Below are 16,006 nucleotides of genomic sequence, written 5' to 3'. Positions count from 1 at the left end.
GGACCCGGGGGGCCCGGAGTGCGAGCGGAGGCCGTGGTCGGGGGCGGGGCGCTGGCCTGGGTCCCGGGCGCGGGGGGCGGGGAGGCCCGCGTGGACCGCGGGGCGGGCGGGAGCGCGACCCCCGCGGCCGTCGCGGGGTCGGGGGAAGTGCGCGGGGCGCATCCTGGAGCTCGGGGAGGAAGCGGGGGGCAGCCCGGGTACGGGGGCCGGGTGCGCACCTGGACGGAGGGCGGAGGGGCAGAAGCGGGGAGCGCAGGTGTCGCAGGGGAGGGGATCGGGGCGGGGGCGGGGGGCGGGGGCTGGGGGCCGGGGCCGGGGCCGCGGCCGGGCAGCCGCTCGCGGACCCAGACCCCGCGCGGGTCACTCCACGATGCCCGAGGGCCAGGGGGCGCCTCCCTCTCCCCGGGCGGCCCGGAGCGCCCCGGCCAGGGTGTCTGCGGGGCCCGCGACCCGCCCATCGCCCCGCCTCCCGGCCCGGGGGTCCGCGGGGCGCCCGGAGCCCCCGGAGCCCCCGGAGCCCCCGGAGCCCCCGGAGCCCCCGCGCGGGCGGCGGGGCGCGGTCCGGGCCGGCGTCCCGCAGAAGCTGGCCGAGGCGCTGAGCAGCCAGTACGGGCTCATCGTGTTCGTGGCGGGGCTGCTGCTCCTGCTGGCCTGGGCGGTGCACGCCTCGGGCGTGGGCAAGAGCCACCTGCTGTGCCTGCTCACGGCGCTCATGCTGCTGCAGCTGCTCTGGATGCTGTGGTACGTGCGCCGCAGCGCCGCGCACCGCCGCCTCATCCGCCCCAAGGACACGCACGCCGGCGCGCGCTGGCTCCGCGGTGAGTGTCCCCGCGTCCCCGCGTCCCCGCGTCCCCGACGCCTTTCTGGCTCGCCCCTCCTCCCTTCCTTCTCCCTTTCTTTGTTAAGCCTGGTTTGCTGCAGCAGCCTCCTGCCGTCGCGCATTTCATCCTGGGAGCCACACAGCTGCACCTGTTCGCCTCTCTCCTTGGCTGAACTTCCTGCCGAGGTTCCACCGACCCCTGGGCGGGGGGGGGGGGGGGGGGGGGCTCCCTATCCTGGCGTTCCCGGCCCTCGAGGATCAGTCCCCAGAGGGCCTCCAGTTTTATCCTTCCCTTGCCCTCATCCTGTGCTCCAGTCTGAAAGGTTCTAGTTCCCACGCAAGTTTTCCCATCTCCATAGCTTTGCATACTCTGTTCCCTCCTCCCCGCAGTGCTTTCCCCCTTGCCTTGCTCTCCAAGGCAGGGCTCAGGCCTCACGGGGTCCCCCCCACCCAACCCCAGTGATGCTTTTCTGATTCCCCCTGCTGTTTGTGCTTCTGACCACACTCCTCCACCCCTCAGCACCCTGGGGGGTGCTCTGTGATGCCCCTCTCTCAATCCTAGAGCCACGGCAGGGTCTGGGGTAGAGTAGATGCTAAGAGCACGCAAGAGCATGCAGTCTGGTCCGACAGAGTCATGGATAAGTGATAAATATTGGGGTGCAGGGTGGAAGCACTTGCTATGGACTCCCAGCAGACTGAAACATTGTCAAGATAGGAAGGTTGCCCCTCCCCAAGGAGCTTCTGCTCTTAAGAGGGAGGCAGACAGTGCTGGAGTCAAGGAGAGGAGGGTGGAGGGTGGAGGGTGAAGGGAGGAGGGAGGAAGTGGAGGGGGGAGAGAGTGTGCGTGGAGAAAACCCCTGTCTGGGAGAGGAGGGGTACATCTCACTCCGTGTGGACCAGACACATCTCCCGTCTCTACCTGAATGGTCTACAGGTCTGAATTTCCATCTCCCTTAGAGTGCGGCTTTCCTGGTCTTTGTGTGACTTTGGGCAGTGACTTAATCCGGCCACTCTGAGTTTCACCAGGTGGAGAATGGGAATCCCACACTTGGTAGGACCAGTGACTGCTGCCCGGGTGCAGGCTGGGCGCCCGGCACACATGCGTTCCTCGCCACCCACATCCCTTCAAAGGTGTGACCGCAGTGCCATCTTCTCCACCCCACCCGGCATGAACCACTCCTCCCCTCCGCCCTGGGTGCCACACCTCTCCGCAGAGAGAGTTTTGCTTCTTGCCAACTTCCACCTTGTGTTATGACTAGTTGGATGTGAACCTTGCCACCTGGATGAGATTTGAAATTTGAGGCTTCTTAGGGTCAGGGACTGTGTCTAGCTCATCTTGCCTTTGGAAAAAGTAGACACAGCTCCAGGCTGGCCCAGATTCCTGTTCTGAAAATGGTTGTTTTAGGAAGACTCATGGTTTTGTGACTGAATGGTGGGGAATTCAGCGCCATATCACATAAACAAATAGGCTTGAAATGTTGTTTTGAAAATATTGATTTACACAGACTGAAGAATACATACACAGGCTTTTGACCTATGCTTTCCTCTAGTGGGGGGATCCTTTCTCTGTCCCTCTCCCTTCCTTCCTCCTCCATCCTTCTTCCCTTCCTCCTTCCTCCCTCTTCCTCCTTTTGTTCCTTTCTCCTTCACTCCTCCCCTTCCCTCCTCCCTCTGTCCTTGCCCCTTCCCTCCTCCACCCTTCCCTTCCCTGCTCTTCCCTTGTCTCTCCCTCTCTCCAGGAAGACTTCAAGCATTGGCATCGGAGTCAGTGGGTGAATGCTGGTGCCATTTTCCAAGGTTAAGAAGACAGAGGGATGAGTGGGGGTGGGGATGCAGAATCAAGTTTCTGCTCTGGGCATGTTACTTTTGAGAGGTCTATAGGACACCAAGAAGTGATAGAATAAATGTGGCAATAGAGAGAGAGAGAGCACGTAGTAGGTGTTCAGTACATGATGGCTCTTTAGATAATCCTGATAACCATTCAAATGAGGTATGTGGAAAATGGAAATAGTGCTGGCCTGGAAGGCTTGACTCCATGTTCCAGCTCTAGGACCTTCACCTTCTGAGTTCCCTGCTTCCTCATCAGTAAAATGAGACTCCCAGTTGCTTTTCAGGAAAGGGTTGGAAGAGCTGCATCAAGTGAATGCAGTTTGCAAGGCACTATGATCCCTGTAAATGAGCTGAGAGTTAATCAAAGAAGCCAGAGGCTAATTGTCCTGAAAGGAAAGAATTTTGGGGTGCCAACGGAAGTGCCTCGGCCCCAGCCAGGAGTGAGGTTTTCCTTGGAATCATAGCTGGAAAGACAGGTTTGACTTAGCTCTGCCCTGGCTTCTGCGGCAGCTTTGGAGGTCTGGGGTGCCGAGAAAGAGCCAGGCTGTGGGATTCAGGACATTCACATTTTCCGGAGAAAGTTTTTGGGTCTTGGTAAGGGCTGTGAGGGATTTGTTTGAGCAGAAAACTTTCTGGTCCGCATACTGGGTGTGAGAAAGTGAACACTTCCTTTGGAATAAAAAATATGGACCTATTGAAATATTTAGTAGAAATGATGGATTATTCATCCAGCTCCTCTGTTTGCTAAGGAAAGAGACTGATTTTTTTTTTTCTGCAAGGAATGACAGCAGCCTGGATCTCATGCCAGCCCAGTGTGAGCGGTGACGTGCAAGCCCAGCAAATAGCTGGTTCATCCGGTGAATTTCCAGGGTCCTGTTTCTCTTCTGTTTCTAGTCCCTTTAAAACACTACAGTGGCTTCCCTACCGGTGTAGGATCTTGTTATTGTTACTGTTCTTTCTCAAGTCCAGAGAAGTGTTAGTAACACAAAATTATGGGAATAACGCCAATAGGAATAATAGCTGTGTTTATTGAGTGAGTTCGGAATGCAGGTATGTCAGAAGCATTGTCTCAATTATTTGTCACAGCGATTCTTTTTTAAGTGCTTGTGATTAATCATTCCCAAATGTATTCCTTTTATTAGATCAGATTTTTGCATAATACCTTTTTCTTAGAATGAGACGCACCCATGTATATGATACATCTTTGTCTAGCCTGCCACCCCTGGGTATGGGCTGCTCATTGTTCCTTAAGGGACGGGAAGTAAAGGCACAGAGGTGAGCTGTTACGTAAGGCCAGCCTCAGGGTGGTGGCTGTACAGGCTGTCGACATAAAGGTCGGGAACATGAGCATGGTTTGGGAAACAGCCTGTCCCCACCTGTGAGTAAGTGAAAGTCAATAAAAGAGATTGGTGTGCGTGTGAAGAGGGGGAGGGTACCATGGGGGATGGTGGCAGAGAGCAACAAAAGGGGATGAGAGGAGGGGCAGAGGCTACAGGACGTAAAGATGGTAAAGATGCGACAGTCTGGGCACCCAGGGGTCCCACGGTCTGAAAGTGCAGCCAGAACTCCCGAGAAACCACCAGGGATGATACCAGGATCCCAGAATCCTGGATGCTGTCACGGGGTAGCACCTGGTCGGAGGAGGGGCTGTCGGGTGGGTCCCATTGGATCCCAGCCCACCCTGTTGACTTTGGGGCAGGTGCAAGCTCGTGAGCCCTGGTCTGGGCTTCACCTGGCTCTCCCTCCTCTGGAGGCCTGTTCACCTGAATTTCACAGCCTTATTCTCCTGCAGCCAGAGCCTCTTGCACACACTTTTTGTTTCTTGGGGCTTTTGCCTCTGCCACAGGGATTGCAAGAGTGTGTCCCAGAGATTTCTTTCACTTTACTGAGTTAAGGTCCACATGCTCTGCAGTTCCCTCACTTGAAGTGCAGGAGTCAGTGGTTTGTAGTATATCCACAGGTAGGTGCAGCCACCCCTGTAGTCAATTGGAGAACACTTTTACCATCTCGAAAAGGGTACGGTACCACCCTGTACCCTTTAGCTGTCATCCCCTATACCTCTAAGTCCACCCTGGCCCTAGGCGATCACGGGTCCACTTCCTGTCTGTAGGTTTGCCCAGTCCAGACATTTCTTCTGGATGGAATCATGTGATCTGTCATCTCTGTGACAAGCTTTAATACCACATGTTTTCAACTTCACAGTGACTCTTGAGGTGGGTGCCATGAGCCCCATTTACCAGCCCAGGAAGCTGGGTTTCAGGAGGAGGGCTGAGCTCCCCATCACTGGAAATGTTCAAACAGTGAGAAAGAGAAGAGGGATGAGCTCCTTGCTTCAGGGCGGATGGCATGATCGCAACAGGTGTCAGAGAAGGAAAAAGTCTACTTCTTTTTTGCTTTCTTCATTGAGCGGAAGGATCTTGGGAACGTGCAGAGAGCAACAGAGAAAGGAGCCAAGTGCACAGCATGGACACTTTGGTGGTGGTTGGGCCGAAATGTCGATCCGGTTTTGCCTGACAGCCTGGACCGAGCTCCCAGTACTGGCGGGGCTCTGGGGATGGCAGGACCATCAGGCATGGCCCTGCACGGAGGGGTGCGGGGGAGGGCGAGGATGATGCAGACAGTGAGGGCCGCAGAGCATGATGGCTAAGAGCATGCCCCCCCTCCCCGAGCACGAGGCTCTACTTCTGCCTCAGTTTTCTTGTCTGTAAAATGGGGCTGATGATACCACCTATCACATAGGGTTGTTAAGAGACTCTGTTGAGTTATATATATAAAATGCTTAGAAGCCTCTGGCTCATAGTCAGAGAAATGTCTTATTGTGGGATAAATGATTCAGCATTCTGATGTGCAAGTGCAGGGGATAGGTTGGGGCAGAAGAGTAGCCTGGGGGTACAGGCTTGGGGACTTAGGGGAGGGTCCTCAGAGGACTTTTGTTTTTTCTGGGGTCCAGAAAAAAAACCCTTGAAAATCATTAAAAAATGAAAAAAGAATATACTGAGTACATGAATTGAGCATGACAGTGACACCCAGTGAAGTTCTGGAACATATCAACATTCAGGGTTTTTGAGCACTTCCCTCAGGAAAGAGAGTAGCGATCCCCAAGACCCCACCTGGGGTCACTATGAGGGACTCTTCCTAACAGCATGCATTTTCTTACAGATATATTTTCTTGATGAGATTTTTTTTTTTTTTTGTCTAATAGAAAATAGAAACATAATGTCAGGATTTCAGCATCAGTAAGATAATAGGGCTGCCCCAAAAGCTGAGGCTGGTTTGGCATTGTTTGGAAAGGAAGTCAGACTGCACATGGGTGCCTTGGCCCCCTTTGAGCATCGCATGGGCACCCGCAGAAGGGTGACCCCAGGAGGAAGGAAAGGCTGTTGAGTCAAGAGGAGAGGGGAGTAGCAGGGTAGAAAATGAGGCAGCTTCGCTCCTGTGAGCCCCAGACCATCCTTTGGTTTCCAGAAAACAGAGCCACTTCTTTAGGGATTTAGGGAATCCTTTCCCTATCCTTTCAGACCAGGTGTGGCTCCCAGGCTGTATGTTCTCCTAGCACCCTACATTTTCTTCTTAACACTAATCAAGCAGGATATTGTGTTATTCACTTCATCGGCTGCCAGACTGTGGGCTCTTGGAGGTAGAGCCCCTGTCTGAATGTGCCCCCCCTTATATCCTGAGCTCCCGGCACAGTGCCTAACAAGTAACAAGTGCCAGCTGGCATTTACTGAATCATCAAGGGAAGGCATGGACGGAGGGACGGATGAGAGAATAATGACAAAATCTCCAGGGAAGAGAATGGCAGTTCCAGAAGGCTGACTGCAGTCCAGCGTAAGGAAGAACATTCTAATATAAGCTCCAGCAGGTGATGGAAGGATGTTCTCTGAGAGATGGTGAGCCTCCCAGCCCTGGGCATGTCTGGATACAGACCTGTTGGCCACTAGTCATGATGCACTGGGAAGCATTCTTGCATAAGAGGGGGGATTGTACACTGATTTGTGGAAATGTCTACCTCCAAGACCATACAGTTCAAGATTCCAGACTTGTAGGGGGGATTTGGGTGCTTAAGACAGAGGAGGGGTCTCCCTCTGCCAACACTAGACCTTACAGGATTAGTCTCAAGTTATGTGGCTGGGAAACTTTCTAAATGGTTCTAATGCATTAAGTTTTTCTTTGTGGTTGACTGTCATGATGATGATGATGATGATAGCATCTGTATAGAGAATTCCTACGTGTGAGGCACTGTTCTAGGTGCCTTTCATGTAGTGACTCATTTAATCTCTTCTGCATCCCTATGAGAGAGGCAGTCTTGTTATTATTTTACAGATGAGGAAACCGAGTCTCAGAGAAGTTAAGTGATTGCCTGAAATCATCAACTAATAATTGATAGAAAACAGTGTCTGAGGCCAGGCAGTGAGCTCCTACCACTACAGCCTTACTGTCTTCTTAGAGCTTACTCGGTTTTTGTCAATATTCCATTGACTTCCAAAATTATATATTCTCTTTTGGAGGTGTACAAAGGGATATTATAAAACCAACTTTATTGGCTGTGTGACTTCATACTTCTGTGCCCTTCCTTATGTTTCATTCTATCAAATCTGTCTAGTTCTAGAATTTCCCATTTTATCTCTTTAATGTAGCATGTTAGGGGTGCCTGGGTGGCTCAGTCAGTTAAGTGTCCAACTCTTGATTTCAGCTCAGGTTGTGTTCTCAGGATTGTGGGATCGAGAGCCGTGCTTTGGGCTCCATGCTCAGCAGGGAGTCTGCTTGACATTCTCTCTCTCTCTTTCTCCCTCTGCCCCTCTCCTACTTGAGTGCATGATATCTCCCTCCTCTCTCTCTTTCAAATAAATAAATCTTAAAAAAAATAAAGTAGGTAAATATACAAGGATAAAACTATTTTATTTGGCACACAAGGGACTGTTGTATCTTCCTCATACATTATGTATTCTTTTTCATGTGTGATGATAAAGGTGAAGGGGTTCTTTATCCTATTTACTCCATTTTACTTAAATTTCAGATGGTCTGACATCAATAGTGCTATTCCTGCTTCCCCTTCAGGTTGCCTCTTTGTCCATACTTTGATTTTCTGCCATTGCCACTAAGTGAAAAGCGTAATTCATAAAAGAGCTAGGTTTTGTTTTTATTCAATATTCCCATCTTTGTTGACTATCTTTTAAAGATGTTATTTATTTATTTGAGAGAGAGAGGGTGTGTGCACGAGCCAGGGGGGAGGAGCAGGGAGCCTGATGAGGGGCTCGATCCCAGGACCCTGAGATCATGACCTGAGTCGAAGGCAGACCCCTGGTCCCCCAACTTGTTGATTAATTAATGGGAGATTTAGATCATTCTCATTCACTGGTAGGATTTACATACTTGACTTTGTTCCCGTTTTTCTTTATGATGATTATAATGATTTCTTTTACATATTGTTCCCCCCATTTTCCTTTTGCACACATTTGCTCTTCGGAGTGCTTGAACATTTTATTGTGTCTTTCTACTAAACTAATGACTGTCTTTCCTCTCTTCATTCCCACAATCAGATGCATATTACTCCATTCTTATTTATTCCCCAGAAGAAATCCTACACTGAGGCACCCTTCCAGTGGGTTTATCTTCATCCATTTGAATTTAATTTCTCTTATCCTGTCTTCATTCCTATTAATTTATTTATCTATTTACTGAACTATTCAACCACCCACCCATCCACCCACCCATCCTGTCATTTTAAACCCTCCCTCCCTCCTTCCATTATAATGCATCATCCTCTCCAGTCTGATGCTAAGTTTATTGTTCACCACTGTCCCTCTCCTCTTCATCTTCCCCAATTGTGAGGACTCTTCCCTGGGTTCATTGGCCGTTTGGCTAATGTCCTTTGTCAGGTGAGTTGTGTGGATGACATTCCCCCCCCCCTGTTCTCTGTTCAGCTGTCACCTTCTAAGACAGTTCTTCCTGACTACCCATCATTGACTTTAATCCTCTTTCTGATTTACTTTTCTTCATGCACTTAGTGCTTCCTGACACTTCTTCTGTGGTTACTATTTATTTGCAGATTCTCTGTCTTCCCCACTAGAATTTTAAACTCACCAAGGACAGACACTTCATTTTATTGCACTTTTTATGTCTCCAGTGCCTGGGACAGTGGCTGGACCATAGTTACTGCTCATTGAATCTTTGTTGAAGGAATTATATGTTTGGCCTATCTATAAATCGCTTTCTGTCTTTTGCCCTGACAAGCAGGTGACATCTTGGCTGGAAATAGGGTTCTTGAGCTGCAATCTGTTCTTGAAGTGGACTCTCACTATTCTTCCACTGGTTTCTGGTTTCCGGTGCTGCAGATGGGAAGTCTGGTGCCAGTTTGCATGTCCGTATTTTTGTGCACACCCCAATTTTATGCAGTGTTACTCATGTGTATTTTTGCTTCTCCACCAGTCTTGTTTACCTTTGAGCCCCTGGCAAAATGCCACATGCATAGTAGGAGTCCCCAAAATATTTGTTGTAGAGATAAATGGATGGGTAAAGGAAGAAAGGACTTCAAGACTATGAGAAGGTATATGATATATTTATCATAACTCTTGAAATATCAGTGATCAAGATGTTCTAGACCAGTGGTTCTCAAGGTGGGGTCCCAGATCAAGTGTCAGCCCTGCCTGGGAACTTGTTAGAGATGCAGATTTTGGGGCTCCACCCAAACCTATGGAATCAGAAACTCTGCGGGTGGAGACCCGCCATCTGTGTTTTAACAAGCCCTCGAGGTGATTCTGATGCATGTTCAAGTGTGAGAACCAGTGCTGGGCACCAGTCTCATCTTCCAGATGGGAAAACCGAGGCTAGGAGTGACTCGCCTGAACTCATACATGCCATCGGTGGCACAGCCTGGACTAGTGCCCGGGTCCCCAGAGCTACAGCCTGTGCTCTCGCCACACCAGCCAGGCTGCCTCACCTCATTTTGCTATTTCTTTTGTAATCAAAAGGAACTGTGCATTTGTCAAACCATTTCAAAGCCCTGGGATTGAATCTCCGCTCTTACTGAGTTTTTTATTTCACTGGGGGCTTTCCAGAATGGAAAAAAAAATGTGACTTAGAGTTGTTTCTATAAGACTTTGAGCAATGGAAAGGAGCCAGGCGATTGCATTACTTTTCACTGGAGGCTTCTTGGACTGGAGCTGTAATGTTATAGCTCGGTGTTATGAGTCTGTCCTCTTTCTCTCACCATAATGCATGTCACACACGATCCAGTTTCCTCCCATTCGTGGGAGAGAACGTGTGAATGGCCGTCAATGTTGGCCCAGGAGAAGGATTAGGAACTTTGATGATGAAGTCTCCAGGATCACTATGTTTTTCTTGCTAATATTTTCATTTGCTACAAGTTTCTTTTTAATGTATCTTATAAATTCCTTCCAGTCTTTTTTTCATATTCATATTTTTCATTTGTTTTTATTGTTTGGTCAACACCACGCTGGATACGCCATCAAAGGATGCTTCCTTTGTTCACTTTTCCTAGTGTGGGCACTTTCTATGCCTCTGGTATGGAACCCCCTTCCTATCAGTTTTAAAAATATACCTGCTTTTTTGGAGAAGTTTTAGAAGAGTTGCAAAGATAATACAGAGAGTTCCTGAATACCCATATGCCCCTCATCTTTGTTCTCTCAAGAGCAGGATTTTCGGTTTAGAGAACTGAGATTTTTTTTTTTTTGTAGATCAGTGACACTCTTAGATTGATCTTTTTTCGGGGAGAAGCTTCTATTATTTGGTTAATCTTTGTTGAATGTATATCATTTGTCAGACCCTGAGATATGCATTGGGTAGGAACAATGATAAACAGGACCCAATACTGTCTTGTTATATACACTTACTTAATCATGGTAAAATATAACATAACATAAAGTTTACTGACTTGTTTGTGAAGTGTACCGTTCAGTAGCATTAAGTACAATGACAATATGCAATTTATATCCAGAAGCCTTTCATCCTGCAAAACTAAAACTCTGTACCCTTATACAACTGACCATTCCCCCCTTCCCCAGCCCCTGGCACCCACCACTCTACTTCCTGTCTCTATGAATTTAACTATTCTGAGGAACGTCATCTAAGTGGAATCATAATGGTATTTGTCTTTTTGTGACTGGTTTATTTCACTTGGTATAATGTCCTCAAGGTTCACCTGTGTTGTAGCATGTGTCAGAATGGCCTTTCTTCCTGAGGCTGAATAATATTACATTGTATGGATGGACCACATTTTGTTTATCCATTCATCTGTCAATGGACATTTGGGTTGTTTCTACCTTTTAACTGTTGTGAATAATGCTGCCATAAATATGTATGTACAAATATCCTTTTGTGTCCCTGCTTTTGTTTTTGAAGATTTTATTTATTTATTCATGAGAGACACAGAGAGAAAGGTAGAGACATAGGCAGAGGGTGAAGTAGGCTCCCTGTAGGACCCTGATGGGGGACTCATCCCAGGACCCTGGGATCATGACCTGAGCCAAAGGCAGATGCTCAACCACTGAGCCACCCAGGTGCCTCTGTGTCCCTGCTTTTGATCTTTCTGGGCATATACCCAAAAGTGGAACTTCTGGATCATGTGGAAATACTGCTTTTAATTTTTTGAGAAGCTACCATTCTGTTTTTCACAGTGGTCGCACCATTTTACATTCCCATCAGCCATGTACACGGGTTTGCATTTCTTCAAATCTTTGCCAACATTTATTATCTATTTATTTTTTCTTCTTTCCTTCCTTTCTCTTTCTCTCCTTTTTTTCTTCATAGCAGCCATTCTAATAGCTGTAAGGTGCTAGCTCCTTGTGGTTTTGATTTGCATTTCCCTGATGATGAGTGGTGCTGAGCATCTTTTCATGTGTTAATTAGCTATTCATATGTGGGGTTTTTTGAGAAGCATCTATTCAAGTCCTTTGCTCATTTTTAAATTGGGTTTTTAATTTATTGTTCGTTGTTGATTTATAGCTCTTTATAGATTCTGGATACTAACACCTTACCAGATATATGGTTTACAAATATTTTCTCCGCTTCTGTGGGTCGCTAGTGTCCTCTGATGCCCAAAAGTTTTTTCATTTTGGTGTAGTCCAGTCTATCCATCTTAATTTTGTTTCCTTGTGCTTTTGCTGTCATCGTCAATAAATCACTGTAAAGATTTTCCTCTGTATTTTCTTCCAAGAGTTTTATAATGTTAGGTTTTACATTTGAGTCTTTGATTTATTTGGAGTATATTTTTGTATATAGAGTAAGGTAAGGTAAACTTCATCCTTTTGTAATTAGAGATCCACTTTCCCAGCACCATTTTTTTTTCTAAAGATTTTCATCTATTCATTCATGAGAGACACACAGAGAGAGAGGCAGAGACACAGGCAGAGGGAGAAGCAGGCTCCATGCAGGGAGCCCGACATGGGACTCGATCCCGGGACTCCAGAATCACTCCCTGGGCCGAAGGCAGGTGCCTAACCGCTGAGCCACCCAGGTGTCCCCCAGCACCATTTGTTGAAATGACTGCCATTTCCTCCCTGAATGGTCTTGGCACCCTGATCAAAATCACTTGACTATGTATGGGAAGGTTTAATGTGGTTTATTTTGAAATGACATCCATGCATATCAATGCTTATATGTGTGTGTTTCTATGCTCTCCCCACCCCCACCCCCAATTTAGGTAGTATCACGTTGTTTGCAGCCATTACCATCATCCTGGGATGCCTTAAAGTTGGGTACTTCGTTGGATTTGCTGAATGTTTATCAGCCACTGAAGGAGTTTTCCCTGTCACACATGCAGTACATACTCTCTTGCAGGTAAACCCTAAGATGTTTATTTATGTTGCCTTAGCTTCTGTTATGTGCATCCCCAGGATGTGTATGAAATGGGATGTGTAGGGGGCAGGCAGCATGAGGTGGGCTTGAATCCTTCTCTGAGGCTCACTGTTTCAGCTGCTTCCACTGTAAAATGGGTCTCTGTGTCCCCTTGGCTGTCTTTGTGAGAATCCTATGAGGCAAAACTTGTCATGGAGAGTCAGGAAATTTTGCCAAGCTTGAGTCTACCAGCAAAGGCTTGGGGGGTGGGGATTTTAATATATTTTATTGAGCTGTAATTCACATACCATACAGTTTACCCCTTTGAAGTGTACAAGTCAGTGGCTTTGTATATTCATGGGGTTATGCAACCATCACCACCATCAATCTTAGAACATTTTCATCATCCCCAGAAGAAACACTGTGCCATTATGGTCACTTCTCTGGGTCACTGAAATATTATATTTGTAGATAGGGACTTTATGGAGGTAATTAAGGCTAAATGAGGTCATATGGGTAGCCCTGATCCAAAAGAGTTGGTGTCTTTGTAAGAAGAGGGTATTAGGACACAGACTTACAGAGAAGGAGGAACATGTGAGGACATTGGAGGCAGATGGCCATCCACAAGCCAGGGAGAGAGATCTCAGGAGAAACCAACCATGCCCACACCATCATCTTGGACTTCTGGCCTTTGAAGCCACCCAGTCTGTGGTATTTCGTTGTGAAAACTCCAACAATTCATTAATTGGCTTTTTATTACAGGGAAGTCAAATCCCATGATGACAGAGTCTTATAGTGATACCAGCAATAATGTGGAGAGCTTTAGTGAGACCGGAAAGAACGAACTTCCCTCCTTCCCTCCCACTTTCCTTCCTTCCTGCCTTCATCCAGAACTCAGCAAATACTGTTCCCAAGACTGGCAGTGCATGGTGAAGAGTTGTGACTTGAGCCCTACAGGCGTGTCAGTTAGGTGGGGAGAAATTCATAACACAGTGACAGCATGGGGGCTCGATGCTTTGACCAAAGTTACCCAGTGACAAGGGAGCACGAGGGAGGACTCTTGCCAGCTTTGGGGTGAGGGCTGGTTTCTACTAGAAAGAGCCCCAGAGTTGTCAGTGAAAGAGGGGTATGGTGTGTAAGAGACATCACAGGAGGACATTTGGGGGTTGTGTGGTCTTCCCACCTGATGGGGAGAAGATGTGTGGGGCTGTGGGGGAAAGTGAGCTGGGGCAATGGACACAGACAGAGCCGTGATTCAGGGTAGGGCTTGTGAGGGTGGACTCTGTTCAGGCGACCTGGCTTTGGCTCATATCAGCAATGTGAACTCTGGCCAGTTACTTAACCTCTCTGGGTCTCATGGGTCTCATCTGTGAAGGACCTGCTTCTCGGGGTTGATGTGAAGAATAATGGTGCTAATGTGTATAAAGTACTTGGCAGTGAGCACTTGGTCAAGGCTCACAGCCACTCAGGAGCTTAAACTTTATGTTGAGGGCAATGGGGAGCCATTGAAGGCTTTAGGTAGAGAAATAACCTGGACAGATGTGAGTTTTCAAAATAATCACTCTCCTACTTGGTGGGTTGCAGATCTCTATCTTCCTAATTTAAGGCATTTTATCAGCCATTTCATCAAACATTCTGTACCTAGTGGACACTTGCTGCGTGCCTTTGTTGCTCTAGATGTGCTGCACTAGGCGACTGGAGAATGAAAGACATTATTTTAAAACAATATGCTATTTATTTTTAAATTGTGCTAACATACATATAACATAAAGTCTGCTGTCCTAGCTACAGCTCAGTAGTGTTGAGTGTACTCACATTGCTGTGCAACCAGTCTCCAGAACTTCTTCCTCTTGCAAAATTAAAACTCCAACCCATTAAACACTAACTACTGATTCCTGCTTCCCCCAGCCCCTGGTACCCACTATTTCTACTTCCTGTCTCTATGAATTCAACTACTTTAGGAACCCCAGATAAGTAGAATCATACAGTATTTGTCCTTTTGTGACTGGCTTTGTTTCATTGACCTCATTGTCTTCAAGGTTTATCCATGTGATAGCAGGTGTCAGGATTTCCTTCTTATTTAAGGCTGAGCAATATTCCATTGTATGGCTGGACCACTTTCTGATTATTCTTCATCAGTGGACACCTGCGTGGCTTCTGCCTTTTGGCTATTGTGATTAATGCTGCCATAAACATGGGCGTACAGATATCTTTTTGAAACCTCGCTTTCAAGTTCTTTGGATATATACCCAGAAGTGGGATTGCTGGATTACATGGTAATTAAAAAATATTTAATTTTAAAATATCATTTAACAGAAAAAATTGGAAAGGAGAAAGTGTACAGACAATGCATCTGTGGGCCCATTAACTGAAACATTTGTTGCCGTTTTTGGGTTCTCTCCCTTGTACTCAAGTGTACATTCTCATGGAAGCTTTACAGAGAAGGTGCGGAATTTTCTATTCTGAGGTTTCACTTAAAAAAATTGTAAACTTTTTTTTGTGGTGCTATGTACTCTTTATGAAAGTATCAATTAAGAAGCTAACTTGGAAATAATGGATAAGTCCACTTACAGAACTGTTTCGCTATTGTTGGGCTGGATGTCATCTCCTCCAGGGGCCACTGCTCTCTGTTTCTGAAGTTGTCAGATGTTTCGAGAACCATGCCCTGAAAGTGTTCTCAGGGCAGGCCAGTAAGTCTTAGCTAAAACAATGTGGAAGGATAGGATGTGTACGTAAATTTTCTTTTGTGCTGTATGCTTTTCTTCTTATAGCACTTAATTGCAAGATGAACGTTAAATGAGACACATTTATGAAGTGCCCAGCAGTGCTTGGTACGCAGTGGGTGTGTTTGTGTGTGAAATAAAGCGCAGAATGTTTTAGGAGCTCAAATAATAGTGGGTACGTAGGAGGTGTTCAGTCAGTGCCAGTGCGCGAGTAAGTTGACGGCGGAGAATTTTACTGAAAATGCACCCACTCGGGGCGCTGTTCTAAGTAGTTGCATGGATAGTCTTATTTAACTGATCATAATATCTCCAACGAAGGGTCCGTGATCATCCCTGTTTCATGGAAGGGAAAACACACGGAGAAAGGTCCCCCGACTTGCCCAGGATTTGCCACAGGTCCCACCCCAGCACCTCCCATCATCAGTCCCTGTCGTGTGCTGCAGGCAGGCCAGGGGTCTGTCTGGTGGCGCATGTCATACAGTGAAATGAAGGACCAGCCCGAATCAATCTGCTCTTCACTTAAAGCACTCAAAATTTGATTTCAGGCCCCTGGTGTAGGAACTGTTCGGTGGATATTTCTTGGAGGGAACCTAACTCGGGTGATAGAATTGGGATAATAGGGATCATGACAGGCAAGCTGCCACGTCCCAAGGCCGGTCCCTGCTGACAGCTTGCACCTGTCCTGGCAGCTCTTCCTCCCAAACCTGGAAGCCTCCTTAATCAGTTCTCACTTCTGTGCTCCCGGAGTACAGTCCCCACCCAGGGATGCCACTGCCACTTGAGATGAATCCAGAGACTTGGCACCCTTGGGATGGGAGGTCTCTGATGTTCTCCAGCA

General features: G+C 47.6%; 1 protein-coding gene across 1 annotated transcript in view; it reads left to right on the top strand.

Annotated features, from left to right (window-relative positions):
• The first annotated feature begins 370 nt into the window (after positions 1-370).
• Positions 371-16,006, top strand: part of OTOP1 (otopetrin 1) — a 35,876-nt gene continuing 20,240 nt past the window's right edge. The window contains exons 1-2 of the mRNA XM_026002136.2: positions 371-818; positions 12,312-12,448. Of these exons, the coding sequence (XP_025857921.2) occupies positions 371-818; positions 12,312-12,448 (585 nt within the window). The remainder of the gene's footprint in view (positions 819-12,311; positions 12,449-16,006) is intronic.

This window comes from Vulpes vulpes, chromosome 14 (genome assembly GCF_048418805.1).
Source record: "Vulpes vulpes isolate BD-2025 chromosome 14, VulVul3, whole genome shotgun sequence".
NCBI lineage: Eukaryota > Metazoa > Chordata > Mammalia > Carnivora > Canidae > Vulpes > Vulpes vulpes.
Note: the sequence above shows the minus strand (reverse complement) of the source record. Positions and strands in the feature narration are given on the sequence as shown.